The sequence below is a fragment of the Caloenas nicobarica genome, chromosome 2 (assembly GCF_036013445.1).
Source record: "Caloenas nicobarica isolate bCalNic1 chromosome 2, bCalNic1.hap1, whole genome shotgun sequence".
In the NCBI taxonomy this organism is placed as follows: domain Eukaryota; kingdom Metazoa; phylum Chordata; class Aves; order Columbiformes; family Columbidae; genus Caloenas; species Caloenas nicobarica.
In genome coordinates this window covers 45,599,020-45,618,517 of record NC_088246.1, presented here as the reverse complement: position 1 = coordinate 45,618,517, position 19,498 = coordinate 45,599,020, and the positions used below count along the sequence as shown (strand labels likewise).

Sequence of the window (19,498 nt, the reverse complement as noted above, 5' to 3'; positions counted from 1 at the left end):
ACAGAGGGAGGGGAGAGTCCCCTGCAGCAGCTGGAGCTAAACGGGGACATTTTCTCCCCTGGCTTTTGAGTGCCCTGTGCTGGAAGGTCCCGTGCTCCTTCTGAGGCTACAAGACCTGAACAATATCTGTGTCTGGGGGCTCAGGCTGGAGCCTGCTGGTCTCTGTGAGCATCACTCCGTGTATTTGTTTAGCTGAGGAGGTGCCCAGCCCCATCCCACCCCGCAGGGAGCGGGGTTGCTGCATCCACAAAGCCAAACAAGCCCACAGAGGACACTGCTTGCGAGGTGCCATGCAGCTCGTGCCCGCTGCCTCCTTGCCAGCCGGCCGCTGGACAACAAGGAGCCTCGGCAAAAGTCAAGTGAGCCGGCGTTTTCCAGTCCTCATTCAATAAAGCATCTGTTTTCTGAGGGGGATGAGATCAGGGACGCGTGGGGGCAGGGAGGAGGGTTTGACATAAATAAATAATTGTGTAAAGCCCATCCTCAGTTGACGCAAGATGACTCACTCCTCGTAAAGGCAAGAGCGTAGAGGAGGCAGATATTAAAAGCACAGGGATGGGTCCTCAGACGAGCTCGGTGGAGACTGCGGGTGCTTGGTGCCTTTCTGGATTGGGCCCATTATGTTTTGAGTCATGTTTTGCTCGACTTTCTGCCCTGCTTTTTGTTTTCACTCTGGTGACAGATTTCTTTGTTTGAACACGGGTTTAAATTGTAACAAAGACTTTCTTCCCTCCGCCTCCTTCCATTCCTAGTTACTTCTTTAAGCTGGCTTCAAACAGAAGGGAAACCTAAAGCCTCTGTCTGAGCCTGGATAAGCTTCGTCACCAAGGAGAATGACCCGTGGGGTCTCCTCACTCACTCCCTGCCTCAGTGGACCTGAGTGACATCTAAAGGGAGCAGCTTTCCTCTTCACAAGTCACCTGGGCCAGGATTAACATCTTCTGAACTCAGAATTAAAGAGTCTGGCAGGTAATGGAAGCATGAAAACTTGACAGCTTCATTTACTCCAGCCCATGAGGTCTAAGTCTACCGGCTCGTAAGGTTTTAGCAGCTAATTAACTTGCTGTATAGGATGAATCCACAGAAGCAAGTGGTTGGGCATAATTCAGTTGTTTGCAAAGGCTTTGCTAGAGCTGGAGGTCCATCTCTCTCTCCCATGGGAGCAAAGTGGACACTTCTGCCCAGGGCCGGTTTGCTCTGGGGCACAGCTCACTGCAGAGGTGCAAGCGGCCCATCGGCTGAGCCACCAGCGGCCACCTCATGGGCCAGCTGCCCATGGTGGGGGCCGGGACAGGGGAAGCGCGGCACCTTTCTGAGCGAAGGTTCTCAAATCCTGGCTCACCTGCGCTGCACAGAACTGTCACTGGCCAAGGGCGCTAAGCTTGGGGAAAGGGTCTGTTCATTCCTCTTTGGTGTGTCAGGCTGCTGCCCCCCAAGCACAGCCGGGGCTGTGAAAGCCGGTGGCTCTGGGGCGAGGGAATGAGAGGAGCCGCTCCCTTGTGAACGACCCTGAACTGTTTCATGTGTGAGGCTTGGGCTGGGGCACGGTCAGGGCGACGGCTGGGATTTGGACTCCTGGCACTGCCTTAGCAGCTCTGCTGGGCAGAGAAAACGTGGTGGCGGTTACCAGCAGGACAACCAGAGCCAGGGAAATATCTACTTCCTTCTCCTCTGTACTTAGCACCCATCTCTGCATCTTCCATTTCTACATGCCTCCAGAAGGTCCCAGCCTCCCGCGGCTCTTGAGAAGTCCCCCGTTCAGCAGCCTGGGTGCCAGCAGCAGCTGCAGACCCCAGCACTACAAGGGTTTAGGTATCACCACCTTAACACCTCGCTTGACCCCCGAAGGTGCTCAGCTGGGGTGGGTGAGGTGGCATCAGCCCTGCTAGAAATCTCCTGCTTTCCGGTGCAGTCACCCAGGGATTCCCATCAGCACAGACATGCGAGGGTGCAGGACACCCCCCGCTTTCCCAGCATAAAGCAACAGCTATAGTTTTTGCCAGTCTGACTGCAAGACCAGTTTTTATTCCCTAACCTGCCTTGATGCTTCTGAAGCCAAAGCTGCTCATTTCTCTGAAGCACCAGCCCTCCTTTCAAACCCAGCTGCGTACCTGAGGCAAGTTATTTCAAAACTTTGTGGCTCGTGCCCTCGCCTCTCATTTACCTCTGGGAGAGGACAGTTAACCTCAGCCCTGCTGGGATTCACAGGGGATTTGAACTGTGCGTTCCCCAGCACAAAAGAGGGGCTTCCCCAGTGCCCCGTGGCCCTCCCTGCAGCCTCCTGCCATTTGTCCCCACGTGGGGAAGAGAGGAAGGACTTGCCACTGTTGCTACATCATGTTTTTAGAAGCCTCACCCATCCCACAAGGCAACCAAGAGCCCCCAGCAAGGGAACAGAAACCATCTCCTGTGAGTAAATTCAGTATCCCCCGGTGCACGGGCAGCTCCCAACCCGGCCTCTGTTTTCATCTAGCACAATCCTGCTGCTTTGTTTCTACCTACTCAAGCAACAGTCACGTGCTTTGTGCACAGCTGCAGCTTTTTGCTGCTAAGATTATTTGTTCCATTAGTTGAAAACCGAGTGGCCCCTGCAGCGACCTCTCCTTCCTCACAGCATGCCCGTCCCTCGCTGCCTTGGCTCTGACGCCTTCACTCCCCAGTGCAGCCATATATACAATTTTGCAATTTTTCCTTTGCCTGAGTGAAGCCACAGGGAAGCAGGGGTGGGTCTCTTGCTGCCTTTCAGCGTCGACGCTTCTCCCACAGCATGGATGGGATACTGGGATCCTGCGCTGGCTGTGGTGGAAGACCAAAGGCTGCGAGTCTTGAACTGGAGATGCAGGTCTGATACCTGGTTAGTGGCACTAAACCAGGCTCAGAGAAGGATCCTTTCCCAAAGATCTGGCAGTGTGTGATAGCGTGGGACAGTGTTGCCTTGCAGCTAGAGCATCTTTCTCATGCGGAGAGACTGAGAAAGCTGGGTCTGTTCAGCCTGGAGAAGAGAAGGCTGAGAGGGGATCTCATCAATGTTTATAAATAGCTCGAGGGTGGGTGTCAAGAGGATGGGACCAGACCCCTTTCAGTGGTGCCAAATGATAGGATGTGGGGCAACGGGGACAGATTGAAGCACAGGAAGTTCCATCTGAATGAGTAGAAACCTTTACTCTGAGGGTGCCAGAGCACTAGAACAGGCTGCCCAGAGAAGCTGTGGAGTCTCCTTCTCTGGAGACATTAAAAACCCACCTGGACACATTCCTGTGCGATCTGCTCTGGGTGAACCTGCTTTACCAAGTGGGTTGGACTAGATGGTCTGCAGAGGTCCCTTCCAACCTCAACCCTTCTGTCAATCTGTGTGTGTGATTCTTTGCGGGCCGCTGTGTTACCCAGCACCACCAGCAATCACACAGAGCTTGCACCAGCAAAATGCAAGTGTTGCACCTTGGGCCAGCAAGAGCTTGCCCCCAGCAGTGGGTGGAAACACAGTGAGCTGCTGCAGCCAGTGCTGGACAAAGCCATCGTGGTTTCCTTCCCTGCCCCTAACCGGGTTGGAACCTGCTGCTGGAAAGGTCCCTTGGGGACAGTGGCAGCTGCGAGTGCCCTTCTCCAGCTGTGGCAGGTCCCCTCTCCTGCCTGCAGCCACAGTTAGTGAGGCTGTTGCGGTCCCATTGCAATACAGCCAAGTATCTGGGCTTCAGCAGAGCCAAAGCACTTGCAGGCAGCCTGTTGGAGTTCTTTAAAAAGCTGTTTATTATCACCGTGGACAAGTGGAAAAAACATAACGCCGCGTACAGAGAAGGACTTAGCAAATTACAAACAAGCCTTAAAAAAAGTTACAGTTGTCTCTGAATTTGAGTAAACAAGGCTCTGGCTTCAAGCTGCAAAAGCTCTGGCGCACTCCACAAACAGTCCGGTAAGACTACGAAGAAAGAACCGCAGCCTTAAATACTGTGCTGATCAGCAAGGAAACTCCAGCTGCTCCCAGAGCAGCAGCCCCTTTCCCCAGCAGCAGCCTCCCAAAGCTGCAACGTGCTGTGGGACACAGACCCTCTGCCCTGGGTAAGCTGGGCGCAGGATGCTGTGAAACCCCTTGGTTTTGTCAAAGCCAGACTGAGCTGCGCTCAGACCATCAGCCCAGACTAAATGAGCGCTTGCAGCCCAAAATCACCTCTGCAACGAGTGGCTGCGACTGGCACGGTCACTGGCACCGTCATCACTGCCAAACTCTGTCCTATGTGGAGCTGGGCTTGATCCTGCCACCACTTACTCTGAGTTCAGTGGCTGCAGCCCCATAGATGCCCCTGTCCCTGAACACTGTGGCCTGGCTGTTAACAGCTGGGCACGTAACAAGATTTGCAAAAGGGTTGGGGTTGTTGTCGCGCTCCAAAAGCTGCTCTGGACCAAAACCAAAAGGGGCAGAAGTGTCTGCACTGGAAAGCTTGGAGGGAACTGTCAGGGACGCTTTGTACTGCTCTAGCCTATCAGTGAAATAAGGACAGGGGCTGGAGTTTTAAATGATATTTTCTACCAGGTAAATTAGCAAGTAATTCAACGATTAGAGCAAACTGGGAGCACTCTGGCTTTCAACACAGGCAATGCCACCTCTGCTGAAGGCCGTTCCTGCACCAGTGTTTCCTCCCCTCTGTAAGGGCAGGGTGGCCAAACAGGAGCAACGTTTTTGACATAGTGCACAGGTGCCTGACTTGTTAAAGTCGCTGAGAAGCCTTTAAACAACTGGCTTTGGCAGAGGTTTTCGCTGCTGAACTCCAGCTCTTCGGTAACTGTGTTCCCTTTTGCTTCCGTAAACAAATGGCTCAGGTGCAGCGATCATTCACGTTAGCTGACTTTCCCCTGGCACAGGCCAAAAGCCTCATCTGTCTCCCTGTGAAAAATCAGTGCTGATATCATGGACAGGGAGGTAAAGCCACTGAAAAATAATGAGCACTAAGTTGTTTTTCTTCTTCTTTTTTTTTTTTTTTTTTTTTAACTATGGGGTTTTTGAAAAGCTTTATGAGTATTTTAAAATGTGTTGGAGAGATGAAGGGAACAGACAGAATTGGGGCTTGGGAAACGTCTGCTATCACCTAGAAACAGAGACACTCCGACCTACAAAGCAAACCTTCTTTCATATTTTGCTTTATCAGGCAGATTTGGGAGATGGAAAGGTGAGATGGAAAGGGTAGGGTTCATTGGTTTGGCATTTTAACTGGAGATTCTTCTTCCAGCCTACCGAGGTTTTGTGGGTTAGGCAGCAACTGGAGAATTGTTTCTCCAAGTTTTGCAGGGGTGGTAACACAGGAAGAGGAAAAGGGATCATGCTTTTCCATTTTAGGTTCCTTGTACACACTGTGGGGTAGAATTTGAGTTTACCATTATACAGCATGTCTAATTTACACACACACACAAAATAAATACCCCATTCCTTTGCAAACTGTTTTTTTTAAGTGCATCTAAAGTTATACTGCCTAAATGCTAATTATTTGGAGGGGATAATGTTTTCTTGCTACCTGCCCCTTGCCTTGCTCCTTCTACTAATTCAAGCGCAGAATAAAAGCTTTCCAAGCAAATCTCGATCCTTCTCTGTGCTTACATGTTGCTGGAAGAAGGGATTTCTACTTGTCACAATTGATTTTCAATCATCCTCTCTCCCCACTGAAGCTGGGCAACTCACTACTGCTGTAGTGCCACCGGCACGGCGTCTCGGCCAAGAGCCAAGGCACTGAACAGCCTGCTAATTAATATTTCACATTTATCTCCAGGCCCCCTTCCCCAGAACAAACACCGTGGAAACAGGAGGTAGCAGTTTCTCTCCAGCCCTTGGGAAATTTTCAGCACAAGTGTTTTACTGCCAGTTTTATGCTTTTACCGTGATGGCAGTAAGGACTTCTGGTTGTATGAAAGAAAATGTATTGGCTTCGATACGGAAAAAAATATTATTGAAAGTAAGCTGAGCCTGATGTATCCATTTCTCAAAAAAAAAAACACAGCAAAAAAAAACGCCAGCATCTACACCACTGCCTGTAGACAGCGGAGAAATAAGGGCCTAATTTCCAGACAGGAGAAAGGTACTAATGTTGAAAACATTGGTACCTTGCAATTATTAGAGATGGATTCTGTTCCCACTAAAGCTATGCATGTTCATTTTCAGTTATGAGCAGATAATACTGTGAGCTTGTGGAGTTCGTGCATCTTGCGCCCTTTCTTGCATATACATGTGTATGTCTCTGTGTGTATATATTTATGTATATAAATAAGTTAGAGATTATTTACATCAGTGTACAGAATAAATCTAAACTCAGCTATCAAAATGCACACAGCTGCCAGCGGATTTGGTCTGTTAACACTTTGCATTTCATCTTCAAAGCCCCAAACAAACATTAATTATTGACCTGGGCAATTTCGCACTCACCAAAAGGATTATGAAAAACAGGCAGGGGAAGGGATGGCGCTGAAGGAGTACAGCATGTTCATAAAAAGGCAGCTAATCACATATCTCTCCCCTGTCATGAGCACTGCAGACTTACACCTTTATAAACTCCGCAGTCCAAGTGTAGGAGTAACCTTTGTAACACGACACTTGTCAAAACAGGGAAAGTCCTCATTCAAAAGCAAACGATGCGTTTGTCATTTTCAAAAGCTTTGGCCTCTTCTTGGCTTATCAGGTTCCCATTCAAACTGGAGGGGAAAAACAAAAGGGATGTGAAAGTAAGGTAGCGACTGTTGCTCATCCTCCATTTTCCCAAGGTTTTGGAGCAGAACCACAGCTTTGCAATGCCGTGTGAGCCATGTGCTTCTCAAGGGTGCACTGTTGGGAACCAGGCCCAGACAGGCCGCAGCACTGCTCTTCCCATGGCACAGACGAGGAACAAGGGAAAAAAACAGAAAAAACAACTGAGCTATCACCTAAACTTCACTGAGCTGAAATCAGTGTTGGATACCCAGCTGTTTGCATTTCAGCAAGCAGCACAGAGCTGACAAAGGTTCTTACCATGCGGTGGGGTAGTTTAAAGAGATTTAAAGCCTTCAGAGCATTTTGTGTCTTCCATGACAACATGGGAAGTAAACTCTGTTAAGTGTTCAGGCATTATTCATGTGAAATGACTTACGGTAAAATTTTAAAGTCTGGCTACATAATCTACGTTGATATTTACACCCCTGAAAATGAGCAGCCTGGAAAGTGCAGCTTTCAGAATTGCTGAAATCTATTAAACCATTTAGACTTATGAAATTATTTGGGTTAATTAACACCTCTGAAAATTCAGGAAAGAATCGAAAGACAGATTTCGGTCTGAAGATTCAGAGTGATTCGAATGGGAATTGATGCCTCTTCTGCACACAAAAGCTGACAGTGGCCTTTGAAAAAAGCATCTCTTCCACATCTCCAGAGAACCCACCAGTCAGGTAGTGAGTCATCATCTTTCTAAGCAAGAATTCAGTGTCCTCTCGCTAAAACAAATATATATATTTAAAAATAAATTTTATGTTCAATAATAAAGCAGCGGTGCTAAAACCAGCACAGCTCTATTGACTCCTGAGCATCTTGAGGTGAGGGAAGGAATGTGGTATTTGGCTTTGTGCCTTACGATGCACTACCTGATCTAAAACAAGCAACTCGTAACAGAAAGTTAATCTTTTTGCAGCTTAGCACTTTCAGTGTGTTTGGAGCACTGCCCGAAGAAAATCCAAGCACAAATACTATGAACCAAATTAGTAATGCTAATTAAATGTAACCATCTCCTGCTTGTTTGGATTTAGCTCCTGAAAAGCATGAACATGTTCAGAAATTCAAAAACAGATCGGGACAAGCAAAACTTGGTCTATAAATTTAGGGCCCAATTCTGCAAACAAACACACATGTTCTGCAAATACGGAGAGATGTGAACTAACAAAACTGCTTGAGATTCATAACACACAGGGAAGTGTTTCCATAACAGGGGTTTTTACCTATTTGAAGCCCACAGCTGGAACTACAACCTCTGCCTCACATAAACTTGCTCTGAATTTTTTTAGGCTGGAAAGTAGTAATGCCAGAAGTGTTTTAAAGGGAAATAAAGTTTACAAAGTGAGCCTTTGAGGAACAGATCTTTACCAGACTTCTTTAATAGCTGTGTTCTCCTTGAGAGCTTCACTGAGGTACTTCACCCCTTTGGCTGTAATTCGATTCTGGATAAGCCTAAAAAGAAAGCACTTCATGTCAAACTAACACACAAACTAATTTATTATAGCACACGCACAACCTACGCTCAGCTTGCTGTCAGAGAGCAAAGCCGTCTGTTTGCCACAAGACGGTTGTGATTTCTGTCTGTGAGGATGGTACACAGTTCTGGTCAAATGCCTCACATACACTTTAAGAAACAGAGCCCAGAATAGTAGTCTTTTCCTTTTAATCTTGCATGTGGCTGCATTCTGGAGATACTGAGCTTAATTACATAGCTGACAAATTTCTCCTAAGAGCCATTTACTACTGGTATGGGATTGTCATATTTGGATTCTGAGACAGACTAAACTCTTAGCTCTGTTTTCTTATTAAGAACACTGTGAGACATTTTTAAGTGATGTACAGAAAATTCTGAGTACAGACCCTGTGTAGACCTAGTGTTTTAGCAGTTATGATCTAGAGGTTGCCAAATCCTCCTGTCTTGATTATCAGACCAGCAAGATCTTCGAAAAACAAGGCATTGAATTTTACTCTGGTCTGAGCAGGTACAAGTCCCAGGGAAGCCACCTTAGCAGCTATAAAGTCTGTCTCATCTGAGCTGAGGGAAAAAAATTATATTGATACAATAGATCCTCAAGTAGCACAACTGATGAAGCAGTAGGTAACTTACTAACCACTGTAAACCATCCCCCTAGCTAAAAATTAGCAAAGCCCCCTCATCTGCATGAGTTTAAAAACACTCATCAGCCTAGCCTAACTCAATATTTACCTTTCAGCCTACCATAGCTGCACCGTTCCATGTGATTGGTGGCATGAATCCCACAGGATTCAGGATGAGGCTGAAAATTTGAATGAATTGAAGGCTCTTTTAGGGAGGGAAGAAAAAGAGGAATGAAGGAGGCATTCCCATCAAAGGACTTTCCACACTTGGTAAATGAATCAAAATGCAAAGGGATCCAGTCGATGCTTTCAGCTACTGGAAAGAGACTTTAATTTTGCCTCAAGTTCAACTATCTGTATAGGTCACTACTTTCTGGAGGTATCCACTGGTATAACTAACAAAGTATGATATAAATTTGTTTGCTGGCTTGGACAATACTGAGCCACGGTAAAGACACGCATCTAGATTACTCTGCCTGTGTTGGCTGGGGAAAGTTTTAGTATGAATTCAAACCAAACTGCTCAGTGAAGTATATCTGCAGCTGTGCAAGAAGAAATCAAGCCCTCCTCCCCTCTTTTTATTTTCAGGGTGATGGGCACCAGACCTTCTACTTGCTTTCAAAAGCAGCTACAAGTACTTGGCACCTCTGACAACCAGCTTGCTTCCTAAGGGGAGAGAACTAGGATTAATACAGGGGATGCTGGAGCCTGGTTAGCAAAGTCTTTGTAAAGGGACTCCATTGATTATGTTCTCTTGGTCACTTGGTATGAAAGGGTGGGTTTTTGTTTCACAGCCCACATCTGCCTGACTCTATCCACAAACAAATTCTTGTAAACCTCTGGGTTAGAACAGGCAATGTTGTGTTTTCTTAGAGGTTTAACAAGTCTCTTTGTGATAGCTAGAAATAATCCCTGGTTTCCCGGGGATTTATGTGTTACAGATGAGTGTCTTACATGAGTGAAAGCGCTAGCCCTAGAAGAAAACATCGGGCAAAGGGGACATGTATTTAAGCATCTGTCATGTAGGTTCTTGGTTGAAGAGTAAGAGTTGAGCTTGCTACTTCTATAGTGTGATGACAGATAGTAAGAATCATAGTAAGGTTATTCTATTCTAGCTGTCTGCTTGTATTTTTTTTAAACTTTCATGTTTGAGGCCAGTACTGTTCCCCTAAGGAGAAATGAAATCAATCGGTAATTCAAAAGTTACCAGGACACACAAACAGCTTCAGCTTCTCCCTCTATGAAAGCAGGTTCAAAACGCTAGACAGCAGCTTTACTAACTTTCCATTAGAACTGTCTACAACCAGTCAGCTGCATCCAGACTACGCACAGAAAGCTTACTGTGACCTACATAGACTTGGAAGGTGAAGCTTTAATGCAGTGACTGCCAAAGAGCCTGTGCCTCTGTGGAATGTAACTCACCATAAATGCACCAGTTTCTTGTTGACCTTCAGCATCTCTGCAAAACTCATTGCTGCCTCATCATCCAGCTCGTTTTTAGTCAACCTAAGTGGGAGAGAAAATGTTCACTTAGGATGTTGTGATTGTTTTTCGGCCTCCTGTTTTTTCCAGCTTGTCTGTGACTTAGCTTTAGACAGCCAAAGGGGGATGTGCTGTTCCTGCCCTGAGCAATTTCTAAAGGCTGGACACAAAGAGATACTGAAGAGAAGCCCTGGAGGTAAAAGAGACAAGAGTATCAGATCTTTATTTCGCAGAGCAATGTTCTAATCATACTTTTTCAGGATGTTTTAGTGTCTAAAAGGTGGATGAGGTGTAATGGAAAAAGAGAGGTAGAGACAACACTGAAAAGGTGCAAAAACTGGGGACAAAGAACTTGACTTTAGATGATGGAAGTGAGAGAAGATGGGGAAAGCACGATGGAGGGAACAGAGCGAAGCATGACATTGGGACATTGGAATGTGTCCTAAAGGACACGTGCTGCTGATCCATTACTCATGTCCACGTTCTTCCAAAGGGATATAGCTTATAGCTTGCTGGGAGTGAAAGCATAAGGGATGAGGGGAGGGAGAGAAGAAGGAAGGGAGAGTAGGAAGAGGTGATGGGATTGGAGGAAATAAAATTAGGTTGTGGTTTTCTATGGAGAAAGGAGAAGTAGACCACAGTGTCAATTACCAGAATATTTTCACGGAGTTGTTGTGTTGCATAGCTTCAGCAATACTCTTGCCTCCCTCTGTCGTGATGCCATTGAATGCCAGACTGCAAAGTAAAGACACAAACGTGTAAGAAACAGCCAGAATCATTTGACCCCTTCCACTGCCAATACTAGTGAATATCCTGGATGATCTGTTTCCCAGTTCTACGGTTCAGCATTTCAGGCATTTCAAAGGCTCACATACTTTGCAAACCAGCAAGTCCCTATGACTTTTACAAGTGCGAACAGTTCACAGGCTGCAGTCTGAGTGCAGGTCTGTCACACAGGCCGCAAGATTTGCTGTCAGTGAGTTGTACTATTGGGACTGACAGCAGAGTTGCACCCCGTGATTTTGAAAGTCAAGGCTTTTAACAAGGACAAAGTGTTGTGCTTAGCAGTACACAGGTTTTTACAAGCATTTGTTATCCCAAGTCCCTGTACAAACTGGGCACTTTGTCCTTTAAGTCCTTCAGGCACCTGAGTACCTCAATTCTTCATCCAAACACAACACCTTCTGTTGTCTATGGAGAGATGAGCTTCTAAATGCATGTGTTCCATTACAAACCACAAACATTTCGTAGTCTGCCCTTCATTCTTTGAATAGACATTGGCAAAATCATCCAGTTCAAGTTATGCTCCAGGCTTTCAGAGTTGAAAAAGCATCTTCCCCCTCAAAAGCCAGGCTGGAGCCTGGTCTCAAAAAAAGGTAGAAAGAGGGATCACGTAGGGCAATGACACAATATGCATCAGCATGAGTCCCTTCTAGCTTCAGCTGAAACTAGATATTCTCAGTCCATCATGACCAGCCCTAAAAACGGCAAATATGCTGAAGTAAACTAATGTAGTAGGGGCTGTCTTCCCTCAGTCTTCGCATAAAGCTACTGCTGGTGCTAATTGTGAATTCAAATAATAAAGCAAGATTAACCAGTGGAAGATAAAAATGAACCCAAGAGCAAGTACACTGCAGAGCAGAAGATTCACCCTGCACAGATGTCAGCAAAACCCAGCCCTAGCCAGCACAGTTACTCCTTATTTTTGCAAGCACATTCATCAGCATGTCTGTTCCCATCCGAGAATCCCGGTTTGAAATGTTTTCTTTCAAGTCTGATGCATCTGGATGGGTTCTGCAATTACAGGAAGATGGCTATTTCAGACAGCTTTTAAGTTTAAGTATATCTAGGTCACTGCACCTGTTCAGCTTTTAATTTTTTAAGCCTGGCTATCCGCTTGCAGAAAGGAGGACAAGGCAACAGTTCTGAAATCCCTGGATCTGAAGTGGCAGCAATAAGCTCCCCAGAGATCCCCAAACTCCAAGCACCGTATTTCTAAAGAAACTAGTGCCATGTGCCACCTTGTGGGGAAACCCAGGAGCCTTGTCTGCTCCCTCACCATGGAGGCCAGTGGAAATGGGAGACAAACCGAAGGGATCACCATGAACCCAGTGTTCCAGCTGTGTGGAGGGACACCAGAACAGCAGCAGCCACCACAGTAAGCATCTTTAAATCCTTGGCCAGCATTTAAAAGTGTGGCAGGGGATGGGCTATTTTACATTGCTGGCTTCTCCCTGTGCTGTGCTACCAGCTTCACCCATGCCAGGGCTTCCAGAAGGCCAGTTTGAGATGAATCACTGAAGTCCAGTGAGAACTACATCTCATTAGCACTGAAGGTGTGGTGGTGTAGCTCCACTGGGGTACAGGAAGAGCCTGAAACTAAGAATGCCCCAGTCCCTACCCAAACAGTTTATCACCTACAAATTACTTTGGTAAAAGCTGCTGTACCTTCGCAACAGAAACTGTTTTAACACTGAGCTCACTGGGAGCCCAATTCTGTGACAGCTGGTGCGTCCTTCTGCTAACGCTCCCAGATCAAAATGGCACCCATTGACCATGTGCTTTCACAAATGCCAGCAACTGTGCAGCATGAGGGGAGGAGGAGGTACAGACAGAGGAAAGGGTGCCAGCCCTGCAGTATTTTTAACTTGCACAATGGCTGCACAGGGCTTTTTGTTTCAATCTGGCCTCTTCCTCTCTTCAGGAGCCTGTTGGATACAAAGTGAAGGCTGCAGTACCAGATGGCGTTCCAAACTAACGCTTGGTGGGAAAAGTCATCGCTTCAAAGCACAATGGGAAAGCCAGCACTACACCGAGCTGCCCAGCTCCACTGGTGGTTTTACCTCACATTTGTTAACGTGGGGTGGTTCCTCAGGGCCTCTGCAAACGCCTTTGCTCCTTCGTCTCCAACGTGATTACCCCACATCCTGGTGAAGAGAGGAAACCAGGAGATAATCAGGTGTGCTGCCCTCCTGCCCCTTGGCATTGCATTTTCCCTTTTTCTCTTCCCTCCTCTCCCACTCGATTACTTTATAGTCTTTCAGGCTTGCGAGAAAACTGGCAGGTACCCTCCCTGCTGAGCCAGGCATGTTCCACTCCCTGCACACCACCCCACCAGCCTCTGCTGACTCACCAGTACCCTAAGGCCACCGCACAGAAGAAGCTCTAGGAGACAGCCTGCTGCAGCAGGGGTGCTTCTGGGATCACCTTCATAGAATCATAGAATAGTTTGGGCTGGAGGGACCTTCAAAGCTCATCTAGTCCAACCTGCCTGCCATGAGCAGGGATGTGTTCAACCAGATCAGGTTGTTCAGAGCCCCGTCCAGCCTGGCCTTGAATGTCTCCAGGGATCGGGGGCTGAGCAAACCCGCCGCAGCCCTGTACCCTTATGGGGTAAAGGAGTCTTGTGGGTACAGTGAGCTGCCATGAGAAATGAACACACGGAGTCCTAAACCTGATCATTTCCCTGCTCAGCGTTTCCTCCCCATACTCCTGCCAGAGTTCTCCTGGGCACAGACTGGCCTTTACACAGTGCAAAGTACACATTTTGGGAAAAACTCCTCATATGCACAACTGCACAGGGACATGCACCCAAATGGGTGAGTTTCTGAAGTGAACTGCACTATGAGCTCCCCTTCTCCTTCAGAATGGTCTGGCAAAACAGTTACAATTCCTCTAGTGTTACATCCAAGTGGTATCTCCTCTCTCCAGCTGCCAAGAGAAAGAGCAAAATCTCACAAGGACAGTAGGAGCCTGGGTTCTTCCACACATTTGTAAGGAACAGCATTTATTTTTCCAATGGTAAAACAACCCTTGGTAACACAAAGGGTTAGGAGAAGGTAATGTGGTAAAAGCTGCAGAGATTTGATCAACATTTAATAGCAGTATCTGGTCAAATCTTTTCTATGCAGTCCAACCACTTTGAAAATTCACCCTATATTATAAGGCCTGAAAGTGCCTCTGCTGAGGTATAAGGCGGTGTTTTTTTTTTTTTTTACAGGGATCATGGCTTGATGACTCAGAGCCACACTCAGCTTGATGGGTAATTAGTTGGCAGCTCTTTCAAAATCAATTGAGCTTTGTGGCATCTAAACACATCCACTTCCAGTAAGTTCCCTAGAATTTCCTTATCCTTCAGTCCCAGTGCAGTTTGTTATGTAAATGCTGAATATACCTGTTCAAACATTTCTGCCCAAGCTATCCTAAATCCGTTTGTAGTGATTATTTCCTCCAGAGGAGAAAATAGGAGTCCTTCACTGAAATTACAGCAAGTACAGCACAGCAGACCCAGCTATATGACAATGGAAGTGTTCATGCTGTCGCCTGTACTTGTGCAATGTTGTAGAACAACAAAATTAAAGGCCAAAAATCTGATTGTTCAAATCCGATTTTCATATTTCAGGGTTACTGTGATATTCAGAATGGCCAAACAGAGGTTTTAGTTCTGTGTATTTCAGTATTAGATTCTGAGAAAAATGTTCTCCTGTAGAGTGGAAAGAGAATCTGGAATTTGCCAGAGGGGAAAAAGAAAAGTAATATAAACCCCTAAAATTTAGCATTACATCTGAGAAAGAGGACAAGAATTAAAGTTTACAGTACATTCAGACCTCTCTCCAATAATAGCAGACTCTCCAGTTTGGGACAGCCTAGAGAGAAGGATGATGGGAATTCCTTCTTATTCTCCCGGGCTGCAACTTTATCAGGACTTTATGCAGAACGTTTGGCAATTATAACAATGACACTCGATAACTGAGTACACTGCCAACACTCATAAAACCACCCAGACTTCTAAAAATGACCAAATACCTCTAGAGCAGCTGTGTTGCCATAAGGAAAGTGGCTGTCTTTACATACTGTCCTCATTAGTTTGTCTGTCCTTCAAGGTTCTCTCAGAACGGGTCAAAAAACAAAACAAAAGAAGAAACAACAAACCCCAAACAAACATTGTGTGAACTGGAGAAGAACAGCAGCCCTCCTTTTCCCTCTGAGTCGAAAGTGCAGCTATGCTTCTGCACCAGTTTGTTCTAATGCCACCATGGGGAGGAATGGCAGAAGTAAAGAAGGTAGGACTGAAAGAAGGAATCCCAAGGGATTTACAGATGCCTTGACAAGACCAAGCCCTGAGCTCTGCTCCTTAGCACTGAACTTACCCAATTTCAAACATTGTCTTGCTCTTCTGGATGGCCTGGGCAAGGCACTTCCCTCCTTCGCTCGTTATTTTATTTGCTCCTATTCTGCACAAAATACATGAATTGATGAGGTAGGTCAATTACAACAGTACAGCTATTAGAACGCAACCTCTAAAAGGGATACAAGTATTTAAGGCTAATTAACTCTGGAGGCTAGCTACAGTTATCAAAGATTAACCTAGAGTAAAAAAATACTGCAGGCATTTGACCTTTGACCAAAAGACATCATTTTTGTTGTCTTTTACATATTTTGCATGTCAGGCCCTCGAATCAGAAGTATTACTGTAGAGCCTTGGGTTTGGTGCTCAGTATGTCAGAAATGAGTTTTAGGAACTGATCCTCAAGACAAGGACCCCTGTCTAGTTTTTAATCCAGTTCAGTCAGCAGTTGCTACAGAATACATGAATTACATGGAGCTTGTTTGACAACGCCATAGGGAACAGAATATTTCTTGGTTGTGTGGCTCCAGAGAAGACTGCAGTTGATAAGCACAGATTGTAATAATTTCAGGTCTTTCTGTTCTGAGCACAGGCTATGGGCAGTGGCACAGGTCAGTGCAGCAGCGAGTGTCCTTGGCTGGCACTCGACAGAAGACCTTTTATTTTTTTGGCCTAAGTGGGGATACCAAACGGCTGGAGTTCAAGGAAGAAGTAAGTCTCTATTGCATGTAAGTTGATGTAAAGAACAAACAAAAACCAAAAACCCGTCAACCCACTACATTTACATAAAGTAAAGCTGGCTTGTTTGATTGACTTCAGACACAAGAATAAGCACTCTATCTCAAAATAATCTCTGGGGTTACTATGCAGCCTGAAAGTAACCATCTTCCAACAGGCTTTTTTGTGAAAGTCAGATTAAATAAGCAAAGTCCGGTGTCAAGGTAGTGAAAGAACCAGAGTGCTCCTGGGTTTCAAAATTCTGTAAATATTTTAAGTGGGAAGGATGTGGCTAGTGTGGGGTTTCAGGGGAAGTTAGTGGGTAGAACAAGAACCCAAGAGTCCCTGGCTGCTGGTTGCTAAATTAATACCAGCAGCTGACATTGCTGTAGTTACCCCTATTTTCTGCTATGGTCACAATTAAACCATTGGTTAATGATCTACCTTTATGTAAAACCAGTGTTGTGCATGGCCAGACACTGTTATCTGGGGAAGTTCCAGGAATTAAAGGGAACAACTCACCAAGTGAATCTGGGGAATTCCAGAGCTATGACACCAGCGCAGCCTGACTCCAACGGCTTGTAAAAGACGAGATATGAAGAAGCTTGGTACTAAATCTAAGTGAATTCACCTATTGCAAGGGGCAGCAAGGTTCAGGTACCACACTTAAGCCTCACTCAGGTGCTCAGACTGGATTTAGGTAAAGAACAGGTCTTATGTTCTCCTTTTGCTTACTACTATATTCCAGTAAAGACTATGGATTCAAGAGTTTCACCTGCTGCCATTCACTGCTAGAAAAAAAGAATATTAAACTGCAAACTAAGTTATATTTTATATGAAACATAGTTTTTGTCTTTTTTTTGCACTCTCCCTCCTATTTCAAGTTGCTTTACCTTAATTAGGATACTGAAGGGAGAAAAAAAAATCCAACATACTTAACATATTCAAGGCTTGAACACTCTTCAATTAGTCTTGCAACATACTTGGCTCCAACATCAGTGATTTGGTTGTTGTATAAGCTTAAAGAAAAATCACATTGGTAAAAATAGGTTATTTCTGCTGTTACTTTAATATTTACAGCCTGAATATTTTATAAAGCGTGCATAGCATCTATCTTTTTTTTGTATGGCTTTGTACATATTCATAGCTCCTGTATTTCCATTTTGATATACAATTCATATTATGAAGGGCTAGACATAAAATTCAAGGAGACCAGAAAAAAAAAGATTATATGATTTTTTTTAATAAACGGTGTCTCCAAGCAAACAAAGCTTCCCTTTATTCCTGTGTTAGTACAGAAATAATATTGCCAGAAGAGAAGTCAGAAAACACCAGAAGAATGTATTTTTGGTCTTTTAAAAGTCATATAATCCTGTTGCAAATATTACTGAAGATCAGATACCTGAGCAGATGTATTTACATTAGGGCACTGGAGGAAGGAGACAATTCTTGGTATTCATGTCCACTTCTCAAAAAGTCATTTTTATGTAGCTACTTAACCAAGAGCTGGAAGTTAGAGCAAACACGCCTTCCAGCTTCAATTTGATTAAGAAGCAATTAAGATCTTAAAGAAATGGGTACCACAAACACGACACTTGAAACTATATGTTTCTGGTACTAGTCTCCACAACGCCATATGTGCTATGCATAGTTGAAATATATCATTTTACAGCAGAAAAAGCAGGAAGCTGTAGCTATAAAGCGCACACTCTCTTGCTCGCAATCTCCCTATTCCACAGCTCGCAGAAGGCTTTAGGTATAAAATTAGCATGCCCACACAGTTCAGTAACCTGACAGCCGTCAGCACTGCGTCACAGGAGAGCGTGATGTCAGTGGAGGCCACCCTGTGAGGTGGTGCAATGGAATTTCTGGTCCTTTTCCCAGTGAACTGTTATAGGATGGCAGCTGAATAATTTCTGACAAAAAATACTGCTTTGCTTATGTTCAATAAATGAGGAGGTAATACTGTCAGCATTGCAGTTTTATGTTCTACTATCAATATATAGTGTTTTGCTCCCAATTGGTACATACCCCAAGAAAGTCACAATTTGGTACTTGGAGAGTTCTTCATACAAGATCCTTACTCCGTGATCTGTGACTTGATTTACACTGAGCCTAGAATGAAGGCAAATAAAAGAAAGTTTGAATCAATACAGATTACAAGTGTTCATCACTCACGAGTTAATGAATGACTCGAGTTCTACACACTTTCCTCTGATATTTTAACAGGTCCTTAAGCCACATATTAAAAGCTGTTATGGGAAATGTAAGGTCAGTTTCATACAGCTCACTTCAAAAACCATAGAAAAGAAAAAGCCCCAAATCTCCAAGGTAATGCCCTAGAAGCTGTCCATAGAACCGAAAACAATAAAATGTAGTCAGTCAGAAACCGGAGAGAAACACCTCATCCTTCTCCTGTACTTACTGTGATTGCAGAAATTCTGCTTGACACCCTAGCAAAAGCAAGCTTTCCAAACAACTCTTCTTGCAACCTGCTCTCTGAGTACCTAGTGAAAGCCAAGCATCTTGAAAGCCACAACACATTCAGGCTCCACTGAATAAAGGTTGTGAAAAGCCCTTGCCAGGATATAGAACTGCAGTCCCATGAGTGTGCTACGGGTTTCTAATTTTATTGTCCCAACTAGACACGAAACAAATCAACATCAGTCATTCACAGAATAAAAATACTTCTTTTAACAGTTGTTTTGGTGGGTGTTTTTTTGTTTGGTTGGGTTTTTTAAAAATTTCTCAAGCTTTTTCACCTTGCCTAAACAGACAGGTTCCCAGTGAAGCATTCCAATTCTGATAAATCACATTTTCTGGGTAAAGTTGTCCCTGTGAAAACATTTTGACCAGCTTTAGTTTCTACACAAGCTCTGAAGCTGAACATTCACTGCTAAGAGTCCCTTATCACCAATAGCCTCCCTGACTCTTCTAGTTAGTAATTTGGTCACTTCGCAATGTGCTAGCAGAGAGGAGAAATCAGAACCAATTTCTACAGATGAGAACAGTCTTCTTCTTTGAAAGGGATGGTTAAGCTGTTAGAAACAACATCTCCTGACCTGCAGAAATTGGTTGTTAGAAATCAAAGTCCTAACATCAGAAAAGCCATAAAGAAAAAAAAAAGGCAACCTAACAGACTGGTTTGGTGCTAGGGATGGTGTTAAGATCACACTGTGTATGGCACAATCATATGACAGGGACAAAGAGTGAAAGTCTGACCTTTTCCTTTTTGTTTTGTCTTACATACTTATGCATTTCCCCCCAGAGTTTCCTTATCGCTTTCTCTTGGAAGGTCAGTTGATCTGCAACTAACTGGAAAAAACAAGCATCACTTGCTTTGGTTTAGTCCTAGA

General features: G+C 44.9%; 1 protein-coding gene across 4 annotated transcripts in view; it reads right to left on the bottom strand.

The window, feature by feature from the left end:
• Positions 1-19,498, bottom strand: part of NOD1 (nucleotide binding oligomerization domain containing 1) — a 35,736-nt gene that overhangs the window by 696 nt on the left and 15,542 nt on the right. For 2 of the 4 annotated variants that reach the window (XM_065630129.1, XM_065630130.1), the window contains exons 5-12: positions 18,174-18,257; positions 17,078-17,161; positions 15,448-15,531; positions 13,141-13,224; positions 10,949-11,032; positions 10,238-10,321; positions 8,087-8,170; positions 3,735-6,672 (exon numbers count right to left, since the gene is read on the bottom strand). In XM_065630129.1, coding sequence (XP_065486201.1) covers positions 6,600-6,672; positions 8,087-8,170; positions 10,238-10,321; positions 10,949-11,032; positions 13,141-13,224; positions 15,448-15,531; positions 17,078-17,161; positions 18,174-18,257 — 661 coding nt within the window. In that variant the 3' untranslated portion in view covers positions 3,735-6,599. Of the gene's footprint in view, positions 1-3,734; positions 6,673-8,086; positions 8,171-10,237; positions 10,488-10,948; positions 11,033-13,140; positions 13,225-15,447; positions 15,532-17,077; positions 17,162-18,173; positions 18,258-19,498 lie in introns of those variants that run through there. The other 2 variants (XR_010605864.1, XM_065630131.1) reach the window with 2 other exon arrangements.